Source organism: Micromesistius poutassou (assembly GCF_964030765.1).
Source record: "Micromesistius poutassou genome assembly, chromosome: 22".
Lineage (NCBI taxonomy): Eukaryota > Metazoa > Chordata > Actinopteri > Gadiformes > Gadidae > Micromesistius > Micromesistius poutassou.
Genome location: NC_140292.1, coordinates 8,385,194 through 8,403,608, shown reverse-complemented (window position 1 = coordinate 8,403,608; position 18,415 = coordinate 8,385,194). Strand labels below are relative to the sequence as shown.

Here is an 18,415-nt window from a genome sequence, read left to right as displayed (position 1 = left end):
CACCTCCAGGGCTCCGTACATAGCACACGTTTCACCTACAATGAGTTGTTTTAGGGTAGGGGTTCCTTGAAGCTAAGATTCCATCCTCTAAATGCTCTCCTCAAATCTACTGTCCTTTTCAGGGTTTAAAACCCATCATTGATTAATTAAATGCAAGCAGAACAGCAGTCCTGAGTTCATGATTAGAAAATGATGCTTCTTCTGAAACATAATTTAACACAATATGATTAAAAATGTATTCCATCTTTTCCAATAGGATTTCACAAATGACCCAAAAAAAGACACATGCTCATCTGATAGTTCTGGATGTAGGCCTGAACACAAACACACACAAACACACACACGCACACACACACACACACACACACACACACACACACACACACACACACACACACACACACACACACACACACACACACACACACACACACACACACACACACACACAGAGCATACCTTCAGATTATTTCCAGTCACCATTATCCACAGAGTTATTTTGGAGGAAATGGTATGGATATCAATGTTTCCTGTCAAAAAGACCCTCCTTTCCCCTCAATATAAGCAGATGTTCAGTTTTTAGTAGGAACTTGGACATCTAGCTGCAGCCGAAGGTATGGAATGTATTTCTGAAACTAATTCTCAAATTTTTCCAACTGCATGTTGATTATCTGTTATTATTACCGTACTCGTCTTCTCCCATTTTTATGTTTATGTGATGATAATTTTGGGTTGTCAAGAGGTGAACGTTGCCGTTACTCAAAAGCACTCTGAGATTCACTGCGAGCGATCCTCTCTGAGCATTTGGTGTCGCTCTTTTGTTCTCTCTGCCAACTTGGCAGCGGAGCTCCTGCTGCTGAGGCACGCTGTTGAGTGGCGCTTCCATAGCACTGTAATTAAAGTGCAAAGAGTCGGCCGATGATTTGACCTAATACATATTCAATAGCGCGCTGCCAGCTGCACAAAGAGGGACGACACATGCCTTGTGACTAAACACATCACTGCCACGTATTTCCATGTTGTGCGTTTTATTGTATTTTGTGCATTATTAATATTTTTTTTAAACTTTTGTTGACATTCTTTTTAATAGGCCGAGCAATGAAGGGAGGTTGTATTTCAGAACGTTTCAGTCCCTGATTGTGAATTGAAAGATGGATCGCTATACAATGTGGAGGATGGGGAAACAGATGAGATAGTGCTGAGTGACATTAGATCGGTGATGTGGAGGATGTGAGCAAGGACGTACAGGGAGATAGACTCGTGGGAAGGAAACTGCTTGACGACTGGGAATGAATGACTTGTATTGGTGTGTAGGGGTGTGGACAAACAATCACACACGCACGCACGCACGCACGCACACATGCACACACACACACACACACACACACACACACACACACACACACATACACAAACACACTGCATGTCAGCATGTCAACTAAAAAATGCCTAAACAGATAACCAAGCAGAAAACAGGACAGAGAGAGAGAGATTTGTTCTTTCTCACAGACATGAAGCCAGATAAGCCATGCACTTAAATAGATTCCTCTTTAATTTCGGACGACAGCGTGTGTACCAAACAACAATGGCACGAGCAGTAACCCACACTGTTGTTCTGACCAGCTGCAGACTTTACCGGACATTTCTCATTACCTCGTCGTGTCACCGGGCCAAGTTGACCTTTGACCCCCGCCCCTTGTTTGTTCCAGAGTCTGGAGGAGCGGTGCAACCGGATCCTGCGGAACATGGAGGGCGCGCTGACGGCCCGGGACCGCGTGGGCGTCCAGGACCTGGTTCTGCTGGACGCCCACACCAGCGAGACCGCCTTCCTGGACAACCTGAGGAAGCGCTTTCACGAGAAGCTCATCTACGTGAGAGTCCAGTCCGCTCTTTACCCGAGGGACACTTAGCGGCTGTCCCTGCTGCGTCGGTGTCTATGTCCTTCTGTCGTTCTCCTTCTCTTTCCCTTTGTTTGTGTCTGCGTTGTTCACACCGTCTGTTTCACTTCCTATCCAGTCTTGTATAAAACTTTATCATGATTTTAATGTTTTTACTCCAATTGTGTTGTTGCTGGTTTCACGTCTTGATGTAACACACTTTGTTACTTGTTGAAAAGTGCTTTACAAATCAATGTATCATTATTCTGATGCTCTCATACCAACATCAACATAAACAGAAAATAAGGTGACCACCCCAGAACAAATTTTACTCCCCGTGAAACAAGCTTCAACTTAACTTTCTTGCAGAAGTTCTTCTTGACCTGCCCTTTGAAGAGACATGGGGACAGCTATTACACGTCTCTTATGTGTTCTCAGAAATATTTGCATAAAATATAGTTGTGATTTTCTATAGTTTGTTCTAAATGTGTGCAGTGCACATGGGTTGTGTTATCCTGTATCTTGTATCGTCCCACACAGACCTACATTGGAACGCTGCTGGTCTCACTCAACCCTTATAAGGAGCTGGACATCTATAGCAAGAAACACATGGACACCTACATGGGGGTCAACTTCTTTGAGCTTCCACCTCACATGTGAGACACTGGAGAAAATGGATTATGATAATTATTTGTTGACCTATCGACATAAATGTGACTCTGAATTTCCGGTCTACAGCACATCTTATCAAAAAAAAAAATTTGAATTTGAAATGTTTCTTTGAAGAGTTTAAATTATTACCATTCAACCTTTTTTGAGAAGATATTCATCTCATTGCAAATAACACATTTAGACTATTTAGGGTTGCAGGAATAATACTTTGTCGTATTCGCTTTTCTGGCATTTTATTATACTGTAGTCTACTCTTCTTATTATACTGTAATCTACTCTGATGCCCTATTATGCTAAACAGATACAATTACCCTAGCTTGCTGACTGATTTAATTGATGTAAAACAAGCTATTTCCAGCCTTGGTTGTCAGCCACATTTAATCACTGAACGAGTGATGGCTGGCCATGATGAAGTATGTCTGTGAGGCTGCATAGGTTGCTGACCCCTGCCCTGTCCCCACTCTGTGTGTTGCCTCCAGCTACGCTCTGGCCGACAACGTGTTCCGCACCATGCTGAGTGAGTTCAACAACCACTTCATCCTCATCTCGGGGGAGAGCGGCGCAGGCAAGACGGAGACCTCCAAGAAGGTCCTCCAGTACTACGCCGTCAGCTGCCCCAACACCAGCCTCCTGGACAACGTCCGCGACCGCCTGCTGTTGTCCAACCCCGTGCTGGAGGTCAGAGAGGTCATCAGTAATAGAATGTTTACTGGCTCCCCTGTCAGGGGCTGAGTAGCCGCCTCCTCAAAGCAGGAAGCTCAGTCCTGAGTTCGAGGGTGACCACTGCCCACTATTGGTGGAGGCTCTGGGTCTGAGGGTGACCACTGCCCACTAAGGGTGGAGGTTCTGGGTTTGAGAGGCTTTTTCACCTCTGGTTGTTCTGTGTGGAGTTGGCTTGTTCTCCTCGTGTCCACGTGGGTTTACTGTGGGTGCTCTGGTTTCCACCACACTACCAAACGTGATAGCCGTTGTGATAACACTCCTGCCCTGCCCAAAGCAAGGCAAGGGCACTACAACTGGTTCCCGGGTGTTACACAGTGTGGCAGCCAACTATACATAGGATGAGTAAGATACAGAGAAGGAATTTCACCACTAGGATTAACAAAGGGCGTTGTCCTGTTCTTTATAGACCATTGGTTACACAAAAGGCCATTTCTTATACACTTCTGTTTCTTGAGTTTTGAGTCATAACAATTGCAACCATAAATGTATGGTTGCTTCTTTTCTTTCATTCTTTTGTGAACTTGTTCAGGCTTTTGGAAACGCCAAAACCCTGAAGAACGACAACTCAAGCCGGTTTGGAAAGTACATGGACATCCAGTTTGACCATCAGGTAGGTTTAAATACACCACGTAAACACAATATACAACTTGTTGCCCGATTTGGGTATAGAAAACAAAAGTATTGCTGACAGGGAGGAGCCGTGGGGGGCCACATCCTGAGCTACCTGCTGGAGAAGTCGCGGGTGGTGCATCAGAACCACGGAGAGAGGAACTTCCACATATTTTACCAGCTGGTGGCCGGAGGAGAGGACGAGCTCCTCCTCTGGCTGGGCCTGGAGAGGAACTGCCAGAACTACAGCTACCTGGTACAGGTAAAAAAAACTACAATCGCCATGGTTCCCCTCCAGCCTCCAATGTGGTTTTCCCTTTCTGTTGCTTAAAAAAAGCAACTGACTAAGCTGTCAGACAGGCATTTTATCAGTAGAGGGTGTCTTATTTATTCCTTATGTATTTACTACTGTTTTAAAGGCTGGTTCTTTTCTTTTTACTATTGTATTTTGTTCAGTGATTTTGGTGTTATGCTCCCCTTCTGATAAGCACTTTGTAATTTTTTGCTTGAAAAAGTGCATTTCTTCCCTATGTTCTAATCCCTAGATCCCAAAAATTACAGCATTCACTTTCACCACCCAGATAATGTTTAGAAGTTATGATGTTCGCCAAGTGAATAAGCCTTTTGTGTCCATACCCTACCTGCCTGCATTATTGGACAGTACTGCTTTCCTGTTTTAACTGCAGGGGGATTGTGCCAAAGTTACCTCCATCAACGACAAGAGCGACTGGAAGATAGTCAGGAGCGCCCTCTCCATCATAGAGTTCAGTGAGAAGGACGTGGAGGTGATGTTTTGCTTTAAATTAATCACTTATTATGTATTATTATGTATTATGTAGTCAAAGGTAAAATACCCCCAATGCATGCTTTATCAAAAAAGCTCAAATTAGCCATGACATGAATGAGTTGTAATGTACTTGATATTACTCTTCACTCCTAATACAGCAACTGTTCGCTATAATTGCAAGCGTGCTTCATCTGGGGAACGTGAAGTTTGCTACTGACACTCTGGGATATGCTGTTCTCAAAAACGTCCCAGAGCTATACTGGCTGTCAAAGGTGAGACTAAGACTAAATATCCAGTTGTTCATGGTGCTGTAGGTAAGATTCGAGAGTTGTACAGAGAGAGGACAGAATTGAGTAGAAGACCTAGGGACTCTGAAACCTAACAACTCCCTACGTTTCTCTGCCATTCAGAAGTGTTGTATTTCACTTACTTGCGATTGACAGGCAAGATGGATTTCCTGAACCAATCGGGGATGAGATGCCCTGATTGCTCAGAAATTAGCTGGGAGCGGTCCAAAATCGTAATTGTCTCATACAGAGGCAGGCACAGTCAACTAGAAATATTTTCACTCCCTAATAGCTGGCTAAGTCATTTATCACAAATTACACTCAAATAATATCACTTGAATCTTCCCTACAGCCCCTTTAAGAACGTCCATTAGTTTGTACTTATGCATGTGTTGTTGTGTTCCACTTGGCAGTTGCTGGGGATTCCTTCACAGGTGCTGCAGCAGGGATTAACTCACAAGAAGATCGAAGCCAAAATGGAGGAGGTGATACAACGACAACAACAAGATTGTCTTCAATAACAATCACCGCTAGACGTGAACATCCTTCACTGAGGAACCGTTGTTTACAGGTGTACAGTCCTTTCGCTGTGGACCATGCATTGTACGCCAGGGACGCCCTCGCCAAAGCCATCTATGGCCGAACCTTCAACTGGCTGGTGAACAAGGTCAACGAGTCGTTAGCTAACAAGGTGTGTGTGTGCTACAGTACGTAACTGCCGAGACAGCATTACTGATCATAAATCAGGACATGCATAAGGATCAATGAAAGCATACAACTATATCTAAATGTTTCTAGCTCCACTACTCCAGTTTATGCTTTGCTTGTCCTCTGCTCCATTCGCATGTCGCTTTGTATCGAAGCGTAGACTGCTGGATGTAAACAAAGGTGTAAACTTTTAAGTTTAATTCTTCCGCAGGACTCATCTAGGAAGACAGTGATCGGCCTCTTAGACATTTACGGGTTTGAGGTTTTCCACGTGAACAGGTAAGCACCGACACAGAGGAATCTCACCAGTAACGAGAGGAAGAACTGACCATAGCACTTTCGCCTGTATCTGTATTTGCGTTTAGCTTTGAGCAGTTTTGCATTAACTACTGCAACGAGAAGCTGCAGCAGTTATTCATCCAGCTGACGTTGAAGTCCGAGCAGGAAGAGTACCAGATGGAGGGAATCGAGGTAAACAATACCCTGTCTCTTCCATCTTATCCACCGCAAATGAAGACCCTGTAATAGTCCATGGCTCTTTACACTCTTTATTTTTGCTCTTTCTCATCTCCAGTGGGAACCTGTGCCATATTTCAACAACAAGATAATCTGTGACTTGGTGGAGGAGAAGCACAGGGGGATAATCTCTGTATTGGTGAATTGATCGTCAGAAGTCACACATAACGCAATAATGCAACACCAAACCCAAAATAGGTTGAATGGCTCAGTGATCGTGTTTGATTCCCGCTGTGAACCAGGACGAGGAGTGTCTGCGTCCTGGGGAGGCCACGGACCTCACCTTTCTGGAGAAGCTGGAGGAGAAGATGGGAGGCCATCCTCACTTTGTGACGTGAGTTCCTCTGCAGACGCTCTGTATCCCGGTACAGACGCTCTGTACTGGTCTCCTCCCTGTCATACTGGGCTCGTCGCCTAACGGCCAGTGAGGCAATGGATGTTGGCTCAAATGTGAGAACATGACAGTTGTTATGTTATTATTTATTGTAGACATAAACTGGCCGATCAGAAGACCAGGAAAACCATGCAACGAGGGGACTTCCGCCTCCTGCACTACGCAGGGGAAGTGACTTACTGTGTGGTTGGTGAGAGATCCATTCTAGTACTGTGATACTGTTCCGACTGTACCAAAGTTTTCTTTCTTCACGTGATTTTATTATGATTTGTTGATTCATTGTATTTCCAGGATTCCTGGACAAAAACAATGACCTGTTGTACAGGAATGTTAAAGAGGTAAGTTTGCCTATGATTTTGCTTATGACACAATAATCATATATGATCATATATCATATATATAATCATATAATAATCAAATAATGATATATTCCCTATACAAATCGACCAATTTTGAATGAAAAGATTCAAAAGACAGGATCACATATATGTATGACATTTGATTGGATGTTTTTTTCCAACATGTCTTACACCTTGAGTGCTAACAGTCCTAGCATTCTCCCCATTAGGAACCAAAGCCTTAGCCGTGGTACTCTGTATAATGACCGGCTCTACCAGTGGAGTGAGACAGGCTCACATACTCCATTACACTAGGGCGTCACTGACTGGATGGATGGTTGACAGACAGGTACCCGGTACCATCTATCCGTCAACCATCCATCTATTCAGTGATCCATCTCTGTCATGTCCCTTCAGGTCATGCGGCAGTCCAAGAACGCCATCATCAAACACTGTTTCCCTTACACGGAGCCGGACAGCAAGAAAAGACCAGAAACGGTAAGATTGAGAGCCAGTTGACAGCTCCCAGAATATCATGCTTTATTATGGGATGTGCTGGTGAGCTCATAGTCACGGTACGCTGATGCCACTCCATCAGGTGGTGACCCAGTTCAAGAGCAGCCTGGCGGGCCTGACCGACGTCCTCATGTGTAAAGAGCCGTGGTACGTCCGCTGCATCAAACCCAACGACGGCAAACAACCAGGTGAGACCCTGTAGGACCCTCAACCTTCAAGTGATGGACCACATACATCCCTAATGTACTCATAATGGTGTTATCAGGGGTTATCAAGGGGTTGCATAAAGCACCCACAGATGATGCTCTATGAAACCACAAACTCATGTAATTTCAGTCTCTTCCTTTCCGTCTACCACCAAATTTTCAAAACAGCTTGTAACGGCTAATCACACTCACATCAGGTGGTATAATATGTCACCTTTAAAGACAATGCTATGAGCAGAGTATGTTTTCCCTCCTGGCTACGTAGCCAAGCTGGGTGACCAATTACAGTGAATTCTGGTGGTTAAGGCAGTGTAATTACCGTACACTCGAATGACGGTGCAGCTGAACAAAGCTCTTTGAGCTTCGTTCTTTGAGGAAGTACAAAACAAATAATCAAATAATATAATCATACAAATCTATTGTTATGTTTATTAGCTCTTGTTTTCCTTCACTTTTCGCTATAAAAACCAAACTGCGTTACGTTCATCATGAGAGTAAAGGCCGTTTAGCTAATGAAAATTTGACGTCCTCTGGACAAAACCCTGGGTGGTTTGACCTATTCCTGCTCAGAATGTATTGTTCCGGCGGCTTCATGAATACTGCAGATTGACGCTTTGTCCGTGGCGGTGTCCCTTGTCCAGGCCGCTTCGACGACGTGTTGGTGAGGCATCAGGTCAAGTATCTGGGCCTCATGGAGCACCTCCGGGTCAGGAGGGCCGGCTTTGCTTACCGCCGCAAATACGACATCTTCCTCGCCAGGTGACCAAGCTCAGTGTTTTTTGTCTGAACTTCCATGACTTCCATGACTGTACTAAATGAAGACGTAGTTGTCGTGTTGTCAACCGTTTGTTTACACACAACCGTTATCAAGCACTCGATATCACTTCATGGGAGCCGCAAAGGCCCATTGAGGGCTGGGGTTCAAAGGCCAAATCTCAGTTAACTTAAATAAATTGAATCAGAGAATTATATCACAACTTTCCCCATCGACTTAGAATGGCGACCGGCCTTTCTGCATCCTAGCACCCTGAGCCACCTATCTGATTTAAAAGGAACTTAACAACTTCACACACGTCATGGCTTGGTGTGAACACAGCTAGACCACACACTGTACTGTTTCTCTACCGTCCCTTCACATTAAACTCATATTCATGTTTCAAACCAGAAATGTGTGTGTGTGTGTGTGTGTGTGTGCTTGTGTGTGTGTGTGTGTGTGTATGTCTTCAGGTACAAGCCCCTGTGTCCGGACACTTGGCCCAAATGGAAGGGTTCGGCTGCTGAAGGCGTGCTCTGTCTGGTCAAACACCTGGGCTACAAACCCAATGAATACAAGATGGGCCGGTAAGCACTTATATTTGCCCTTGTAGGTCTATTGGTTGGGGAAGATTTGCCTCACACACCCGATTATGACTCTCCATGTATACATGCTGAGCTTTGTTCTCAACCCGTTTAGGACCAAGATTTTCATCCGCCACCCCAAAACGCTGTTCGCTACAGAGGATGCGTTTGAGCTCTGCAAGCATGACCTGGGTGGGCTCTCATTTTGTTTGTTTATCAAAGCGATCAATACCGATTTTGATAGATACAAAACTGTTTTTGAAATATGGGTTAAAATATGATTCACTGCTACAGCGACACGGATCCAGGCCAAGTACAAAGGTTACCGGGCTAAAGGTGACTACCTAAAGCAGCGAGAAGCCGGTGAGTATCGTTTTTATTCAAATGACGGCTATTTAAAGAAAGCTGTGGACCAGGAGGATAACCACTGCTGCCGGCTGCTAGTCACCTCCTGTAGCCTCACTGCTAAAGGAGGTCATGCCACTCAGGCACGGTACTGCAGTCTTTTCTTGTTTTAGCGGCCAACGGGCGTGTCACAGCTCTCTCTCTGTCATCAGATGCTACCAATTGAATTGTTCTCTATGATACCCATTGACACAGTAGAGTATAGTGACCGAGATTTTCCGAGACTCTCAGCAAAACGGTTCTGAACCCAATATCCTCAGTGGTACCTGGAGGCCTTCTTGAGAAGGACACCCAACTGTATCATCTGTAAGTCGCTTGGGTTCAAAAAGCATCTATAGTACATTTTGTGTTGTTTTGTGTCTCCTAAAAAAGCCACAAAAATTGAGACCTGCTGGAGAGGGCTGAAGGCCAGGAAAGAGAGGGACAAACGGGCATGGGCTGTCAAGGTGATCAAACGGTAGGTGGAGCAATGCAGACCAAGACAGGATGGAGAACCACCCCGTCCACATAGTAAGGCCCTGCCGCCTCTGTGACACGCTGCAGGTTCATCAAGGGTTTCATGATGAGGAACCAGCCGGTTTGCAGTGACAACACTGAGTACCTGGCGTTTGTCAGACAGAACTACCTCACAAGGCTGAAGGGCAACCTGCCCAAAACCCTGTTGGACAAAAACAGCTGGCCGACTCCTCCTCCCATCATGCAAGAGGTACGCGGTACATTGGCCCATCTACATCCATGGTTTTAAGAAACAGTTTGCTTGTTGTGGAGGGTTCACATAGTTATGCGGAGGATGTAATTTTCAAGGCATCGATGAAAACAGGCAGGGTACAAATTGATATTTGCTTAATTATTTTTTTATATACAGGCCGCAAAACTGTTGCAAATGCTGTACATTCGCCACATGGTACGGAAGTACGTTCACAGTATCCCTGCTCAAAGAAAAACTCAGGTATTGTTTCACGATACACAACTAAAATTACATCATGTGAATTTTCCCATTAGCAATCTCTACTGGCTGGAGGTATAGCTACAGTTATAGCTGTACAATATTATTAGTAAGAATAAAACAAATGAAAGAGAAAAATGTGGATGGGCGCATTTCATTTACATTTTCTGGTTTCTAAGCTTCAATTTAAAGCACTCACCAGCTCCATGTTCAAAGGGAAGAAGGAAAACTATCCTTTCAGTGTGTGTCAACCATTTCTGGACACCAGGATCAGTAAGTAGGCATATAGTTATGTTTATATTCGATTATCACAATCCACAGATAACATTTTTGGGAAACTGGTCATTATGATTCACAAGCTAAATCAATGCTTAGCAATAACCATTTCCCTGCACAATATTCTGCAGTATTTAAAATTGTTGTCAACATCACCACCATCCAATAATTGAGTAACCCTTCTTGATTTCCTTCAGGTGAGGAAGACATCAACCTAAAGGTGCTGCAGACCATTCGCCACGAGGGCATCAAGGTAGACGGTCGGCCACGGCTTAACATAGACCTGTGTTATGTAGCGGAGGTGATCTGTGTAATGTAGCGCTGACCTGGGTAATGTAGCGGAGGTGATCTGTGTAATGTAGCGCTGACCTGGGTAATGTAACGGAGGTGACCTATGTAATGTACCGCTGACCTGGGTAATGTAACGGAGGTGACCTGTGTAATGTAGTGCTGACCTGGGTAATGTCGCGCTGACCTGTTTAATGTAACAGTATTGACCTGTGTAATGTACCTCTGATCTGGGTAATGTAATGGAGGTGACCTGGGTAATGTAGAGGAGCTGACCTGTGTAATGTAGTGCTGACCTGTTTATGAAATGGTGGTGACCTGTGTCATATAGCAGTAGTGACCTGTGTGATGTTATAGTGTTCTGTTTAATCTGTGTGTGGTGGTGGCGTGTGTAATGTAACGGTGGTGACTTGTGCAATGTAACAGTGGTGACTTGTGTAATGTGATGTTGGTGACCTGTGTAACGTAACAGTGATCTGTGTAATATTACCGTGGTTACCTGTTTACTGTAGCCTTCGAACAAAGGCTCAGTCCACATCACCGATTGACCCCGCTTATCCAATCCCCATGGCAACCCTCTGGCTCCCTACAGTACAGCGTGCCCTTGGTGAAGTACGACAGGAACGGCTTCAGGCCTCGTCTGAGGCAGCTCGTTCTGACGCAGGCCGCTGTCTACCTGGTGGAGGAGGCCAAGATCAAACAGAGGATAGACTTCAACTCCCTTAAAGGTGAAATGGGCAGAGTGGAGATGAAACGGGGACATCAACAGTGGTCAGCCTGTGTGTGTGTGTGTGTGTGTGTGTGTGTGTGTGTGTGTGTGTGTGTGTGTGTGTGTGTCTGTGTGGGATTAATCCATTACACACCAACCTAACACCTTACGTCGCCTCAATGGAAGTTTGCCAGAATGTATTTACTGTCACATACAAGACATACATAAATATATATATATATATATACACATATATATATATACAGTATGCATATATATACAGCATATGCCCTATAATCAAGCAAAGCCTTTTACTCAGGTGTGTCAGTCAGCAACCTGAGTGACAACTTCCTGATTGTCCATGTGGCGTACGATGAAACCAAGCAAAAGGTAAATCAAATCCTGACTTTAATGCACAAAGTCTTCTGAGCAGTCAGGGTGTACTGTTCTGTTTGTGTGTACGTTTATCATGGTGTGTAGGCGTACCAATAGCAAAGATAGGAATTAGTATTAAAACTCAATGCTTTGAAAATCTGAGCAAAGCATCTCCAAGAGCGTAAGAAAACAAAAGCCCCATGTTGAAGTGACAAAATGGCCAGAATGACCTATGACCTATTGGATTTAGATCAACTTTGATTTGGCCTGGTCAATGAAAATGGAGCATAGATGGATGGAAAAGTAAAGTAACAGTTGATAACAAACGTTTAAGGTTCTGGACTGTACCAAAATAAATAAATAAGAAACATAATGACAATGATGCTGCACTGTGATTCTAAATAGCTAACAGAGCTCTACTTGTGTTCAGGGGGATCTGATTCTACAGTGTGACTTCCTGTTCGAAGCGTTGACTAAGTTGGCTCACATTAGCAACAAACAAAGCTGTATCAAAGTGGTCCAGGGCAGGTACAAGCTAACGTTTCTATTACATTGTTAATATGGCACATGTTTAATGATTACTATACACTGTAATTGTTTCCATTTTACTAATTGTGTGTGAACTCTTGTCTCTTGTAGTGTGCGTTTTGATATCCAGCCCGGCAGAGAGGGGTTCATTGACTTCAAGAGCGGTCAAGAATCTATGATTTACAGGTCGAAGAACGGCCATTTGATGGTGGTGCGTACGAATGTCGAAATCACATCATGCAAGTTGTACACCAATAGGACAGGGCATTTAAAAACTCCTGAATTCTCCCGTGTCTCAGGAATCAACCAGAACCAAGTCCAGATGATCTCCATGAGAACAGAGGGATGGCGCTGCTCTTCTCCTAAGGCCACCACCAACTTCAGAAACAGCCATGTTCACTCTGCCATTCTGCCCAATAGCTTGTACTGCTACGTATGTAAATCCCAAACATGTAAACAAAGTAAACACCAGTGTAAATATTACCACCAGTAGCTTAGCTATAGATGGGCAGAGAAGACTTCAATAGGTCAGTCTGATCTGACAATATTACTCTTCACTGTATCCTATATGCTTCTAGACCAGAAAGTATACCCACGTTATTAGGACCAATAGTAGCCACTCACTCACGCATCACTACCACTCGGTCGTGTACAGGCCTCATTGGAAGCAGAGTATTTTGTTTTTTACTTTGGTGAGAAATAATGAGCACACTCACAGCAGTGATATCAATGTAGAGATACACAACTGTGTTTCAAACTTCTTTAGAACGTTTTGATGTAATTTTATTATTTTATAGGACTATAGGAAAGTAATGCTGGATAATGTTAAAAAGTGTGAAGCCACATTCGACAATGTTAAAACTTTTGTAACTGCATATTAATCTTTACATTAAACAACACTAATACCTATACATTAGCACCTATGTGAGTTGTATATTACGTACTTCTAGGGAATTTGATTAGTTTTTTTATAATGGTATTGGACATACTGTAGAGAGCAACAGTGTTGGGGCTCTCAGATTTGTTTTTTATGTTGTAACGAGTAATATAGCGTGTTAGCTTTGCAATTCAAGTAATCAGCTATGTAGCACCCTGTTCAATCAAGCAATCCCAGACGCATTTGCACTGTTACCGACTGTTTTTTTCAGACTCCTGGGTTGATGGCTGCGTACGGTGCATGTGTAGTGCCGTACCATTTCATAAAGCAGTACAAATACAACCATGTTGCACTTAATGTTTTTTATTGGTGATGTGTGAGGTTAGGGTCCATGGTGCAGTAGGGTGCGTTGGAGTTAGGGTCTGTGAGATGAGTCTGTGCAGCAGGGTGGGTTGGGGTCTGTGAGCAGGGTGGGAGGGTATCCAGCAGGCCTCAGGCTCTTACCATCCCCCTAGGGGTGATCGTCCTGCCTGGGGTGGGGGTCCCCCAGTGCCTTTCACCTCTGAGGGTGAAGGAGGCGGAAGGGAACTGTCTGGGTTCAGGAACGAGTGGGCCTACTTGGGCAGTGGGCCAGCGTAGGACCTGACGAAGCCCTGAACAGCCAGCACCCGATGCACTCCCCCATACGCTCCGATTATCTGAGTCTATGTGATCCCGGCGTGACCCCAATGAGGGACTCTCCTGGTGTCGGGTCCTGATTTGCCGCCCGACAACTAGGGGTGTTGAACCAGTGAAGGGAAGATCGGGGCTCAAACTCCCTGAAACATGGCTAAACCCACCCACACCATGTCTTTCCAAGCCTCCGCTGGTTTGCACCATGCGAACGCCTTCAGCCAGCAGACCTAGCTTGAACAGCGCGGCGGGCTTGGGCTCCAGGGGGGCCATGAATAAGAAAGGCTCCCCCTTCTCCTCAGCCCCAGCTTCCCACACAACCCCACACACACGTCTTAGGTTGAAAAGAAATGCAGATCTGCAGTTGCTAAGACATCCAGTGGATGGCAGTGGTATGCGCAACCCTTGGAGCAGCCAGGTTCTCTTCCAGATCTTGGCTGGTCTGGGCTCTTGTTTTTCAGCCCTGACCTTCACCCCACGTACATTGCTGTCTTCTACACCTATGACGGGAACTCCTGTGAGGTTTCCAGGGTTTTCCTCTGGCTCGGGGCAAAGTATGTGAGCAGGTGGACCACGCTTGAAGAGTGTGGCTGGTGCGGAGCCCAGGGGTGGAAGGCACCAGGCAGGAACCTTCTCCCTTTCCGCCCCAGAAGAACCACCCACCAGCCGGGCACGCTTGAAGAACATTTTGACCTGGGCTGGTCTTGGCTTCTGGGGCGGAAGGAAGCGAGGAGGCGCTGTCTTCACCACCGCTGGCTGCTCCTCTCTCTGCTTTGCTGGGCCAGCAGCTAGAGGCGTGATGGTCATGGGCCAAACTCCTGGGGCTTGTGGTCCATCTGGGAATGCCTCAGCTGCTGCTCGGAGCCTCCTCGTGTTCCTGTCAGTCCAAGGGCTTTTAGTTAGAAACACAACCTTACCAAGTGCAGCATCATTCATGTAACTTTATTACATTTATTGGTAATATTAATTTGATTTAACTTGGGTTGTTGCCTACTTTATATACTACGTCACATATTGCATAAAGAAAACACAAACTAACTTATTTAACTGTTAATCTTAATTAACTTATTGTTCAATGCAAATGGAAAAATATCACAGTAAAATAGTTATTTTAGAGTTATTTCTATACAAAATATCTGACTTCTTAATGCAGAAGACGCCTATTAAAGGGAGGATTACCACTGCTTACCAGCCGCCCGTCATGTCGTGTTGTCGTCAGTGCTGGTGGGTCTGCTCTAAAAAGGAGGTCAAATAACATCTAACAAATGTTTACGTGCAAATAATTGTTTATGCACAAAAACCCGTGGATTGATTGTTGTTATGTGAACAGTATACTGTTCAAATAACAACAATTGTTATTGTTATTATTATATATTATATATATATATATTATTATGATTTTTATAGCCCATTCACAGCGAGTCTTTTGTGCTTTTGTCAGCTTTGTGCTGAATAATCTTTAGACGCATTTTGTCTGTTTTCGCGAAAAGTAGTGCCAGAGCCGCGGACCGTAAACGTGACAGGAAAAGGACTGCAGTACCACGCTGGAGGGCCGGGACAGAGTGCACGGGCCACTCGCTGCTGATGTGATAATGAATGGTTATTGAAATGACACTGCAACATATTTATTGGATATCGCACCGCTGTTCGACCTGTTCCCTTCCTCTGTTGGAGGTCTGGTGGGGTCGCCGCTGTATCCTTGGAGGTCATGGCCTATAGCCTACTTTTTGGATACGTTTCGATCTGAGTCTGGCCAGTGAAAAAGTAGCATAATGTCGATTGAACACATAAAGATTAGATCGACGGCAGAGATGTCTTGTAAACTATGAGGTTGCTTATTGCACAGAATTGTCATAACATAACATGCCTTCATACACTAACTCATAGACAAACGTAATACGAAACATAAGTGAAACATCCGATTATGTTACATTCGATTAGCCTGTTATCCTTGGCCGGCAAGTCATGCAAAGGTATTATGATCTCATATAATCACAATATATTTTTGTTTGACAGGAAACGCAAAGGACAACCACTAAATTAAACAAATGAGTCACCAGAGACAGAGAAATAGTGTCACAGTTGCTTTAATAGGTCCTTCATATATACACACTTCCACAGCAAGAATCAAAAGTGAGAACTTAACTTAACTTAAGCACCTACCGGTAGGCTACTCTAACATCCCATATATTCACATAAGATCACACACACACACACACACACACACACACACACACACACACACACACACACACACACACACACACAGTATATACATGTTTGGGTGTGTGTGTGTGTATGTATATATATATATATATATATATATATATATATATATATATATATATATATGGGGCTTATGTGATAGTACAAGAACATTTCACTAGCCTACAGATCCATTATGCAGATACTGCAGATAAATTAAAGAAAAAACATTAGACATCTTCCAATGACCACTGCAGTTTCACAGTACCTCCAGAGGGGGGCACTGTAGTCCACTGAATAGCCTGATCACTGACCCGTAATGCTCACAGGCCAAGAGGTCGCAGTGTCTGTTGTGGCAGTGGGCTAAAAGTCACGAGACCCCAGCTTACCCGAGGTAAAGCAACACCTGTCTTGGTCAATCAATACACAATAGTCCTTCGGACGTCCTCCATGCTTATAATTATTTTGGGTGACACCTTCACCCCGCAAAGGTTGGACGTCACGCATACACATACACACGCACTGGCGCACACGCAAACACATACCACGCTGGAGCACCAGGGTCAGAGTGCATGGGCTGATCGCTGCTGCTTTAATAGCGAATGGTTAATACTGCAACATATTTCTTGGATATCGTGCCACCTTTCCACCTGTTCGCTTTCCTCTCAGACAGGAGAGGAACGTCCTCTGTTGGAGGTCTGGTGGGGTCGCCGCTGTATCCTTGGAGGTCATGTACTTTCCGGGATACGCTTCGATCTGAGTCTGGCCAGTGAAAAAGAAGCATAACATTGATGAAACACATAAAGCAACAGTAGATGAAACAACAATATTGAGATGAGATAAACGTTCAGCTCATGGAGAGGTAGGGATGCCCAATCAGAGAGGGGGTATGAATTCTATCCCTCATATTATTACATACATATGATTATATATAAACTCAATGTAAACATATTGAGATGAGATCGACTGCAGAGATTTCTAGTAAACTATGAGGATGCCTATTGCACAGAATTGTCATAACAAAACTTCATACACTAACTCATGAACAAACTTAATACTAAACATAAGTGAAACATCAGATTAATTTACATTAGATTAGCCTGTTATCCTTGGCCAGCAAATCATGCAAAGGTATTATGATCTGATACAATAACAATATATTTTTGGTTGACAGGAAACGCAAAGGAAACACTCCCATTTCAGCAATTATCAATTCCGATATAGACAACCACTAAATTAAACAAATGAGTCATCAGAGACAGAGAAATAGTGTCACAGTTGCTTTAATAGGTCCTTCATATATACACACTTCCACAGCAAGAATCAAAAGTGAGAACTTAAGCACCTACTCTAACATCCCAACATCCCATATATTTATATACAGTATATACATGTTTGGGTGTGTGTGTATGTATATATATATATATATATATATATATATATACGATATCGATATCGTATATACGATATCCAATGTTGTTTTTTCTTTACTTTATCTGCAGTATCTGCATAATGGATCTGTAGGCTAGTGAAATGTTTTTGTACTATCACATAAGCCCCATATATATATATATATAGTACAAAAACATTTCACTAGCCTACAGATCCATTATGCAGATACTGCAGATAAAGTAAAGAAAAAACAACATTGGATATCGTCCAATGACCACTGCAGTTTCACAGTACCTCCAGAGGGGGGCACTGTAGTCCACTGAATAGCCTAATCACTGACCCGTAATGCTCCCAGGCCAAGAGGTCGCAGTCTGTTATGGCAGTGGGCAAAAAGTCACGAGACCCCAACTGACCAGAAGCAAAGCAACACCTGTCGTGTTCAATCAACACTCAATGGTCACACGGACGCCCACCATGCTTACAATTATTTTGGGTGACACCTTCACCCCGCAAAGGTTGTAAGTCATGTCACACATACACAAACACAACCACACACACTCGCACACCCACACACACGCACGCACGCACCACGCTGGAGCCCGAGGTCAGAGTGCATGAGCTGCTCGGTGCTGCTGTGATAATGAATGTTTACCGATTGAAATGACAGTTAGCCTGTTATCCTTGGCCGGCAAATCATGCAAATGTTTTATGATCTGATACAATAACAATATAAAGTTGATCATTTGAAAATTTAATTGCTGATAATTTCAG

At 44.1% G+C, this 18,415-nt stretch overlaps 1 protein-coding gene across 1 annotated transcript; it reads left to right on the top strand.

Moving 5' to 3' along the window:
* Positions 1 to 573: 573 nt before the first annotated feature.
* On the top strand, positions 574 to 13,711 carry myo1hb (myosin IHb). Its single transcript, XM_084486177.1, has 32 exons — positions 574 to 614; positions 1,710 to 1,871; positions 2,418 to 2,533; positions 3,029 to 3,227; positions 3,802 to 3,882; positions 3,964 to 4,143; positions 4,568 to 4,666; positions 4,827 to 4,940; positions 5,369 to 5,440; positions 5,527 to 5,646; positions 5,875 to 5,942; positions 6,029 to 6,134; positions 6,238 to 6,318; positions 6,422 to 6,513; positions 6,669 to 6,763; positions 6,865 to 6,911; positions 7,329 to 7,409; positions 7,510 to 7,615; positions 8,275 to 8,392; positions 8,861 to 8,974; positions 9,087 to 9,163; positions 9,266 to 9,334; positions 9,749 to 9,833; positions 9,920 to 10,082; positions 10,242 to 10,325; positions 10,502 to 10,595; positions 10,796 to 10,851; positions 11,479 to 11,614; positions 11,915 to 11,985; positions 12,401 to 12,498; positions 12,610 to 12,709; positions 12,798 to 13,711. The coding sequence occupies exons 2-32, from the start codon at positions 1,746 to 1,748 to the stop codon at positions 12,822 to 12,824; spliced, it is 3,075 nt and encodes a 1,024-aa protein (XP_084342303.1). The 5' UTR covers positions 574 to 614; positions 1,710 to 1,745; the 3' UTR covers positions 12,825 to 13,711.
* The last annotated feature ends 4,704 nt before the right edge of the window (positions 13,712 to 18,415 follow it).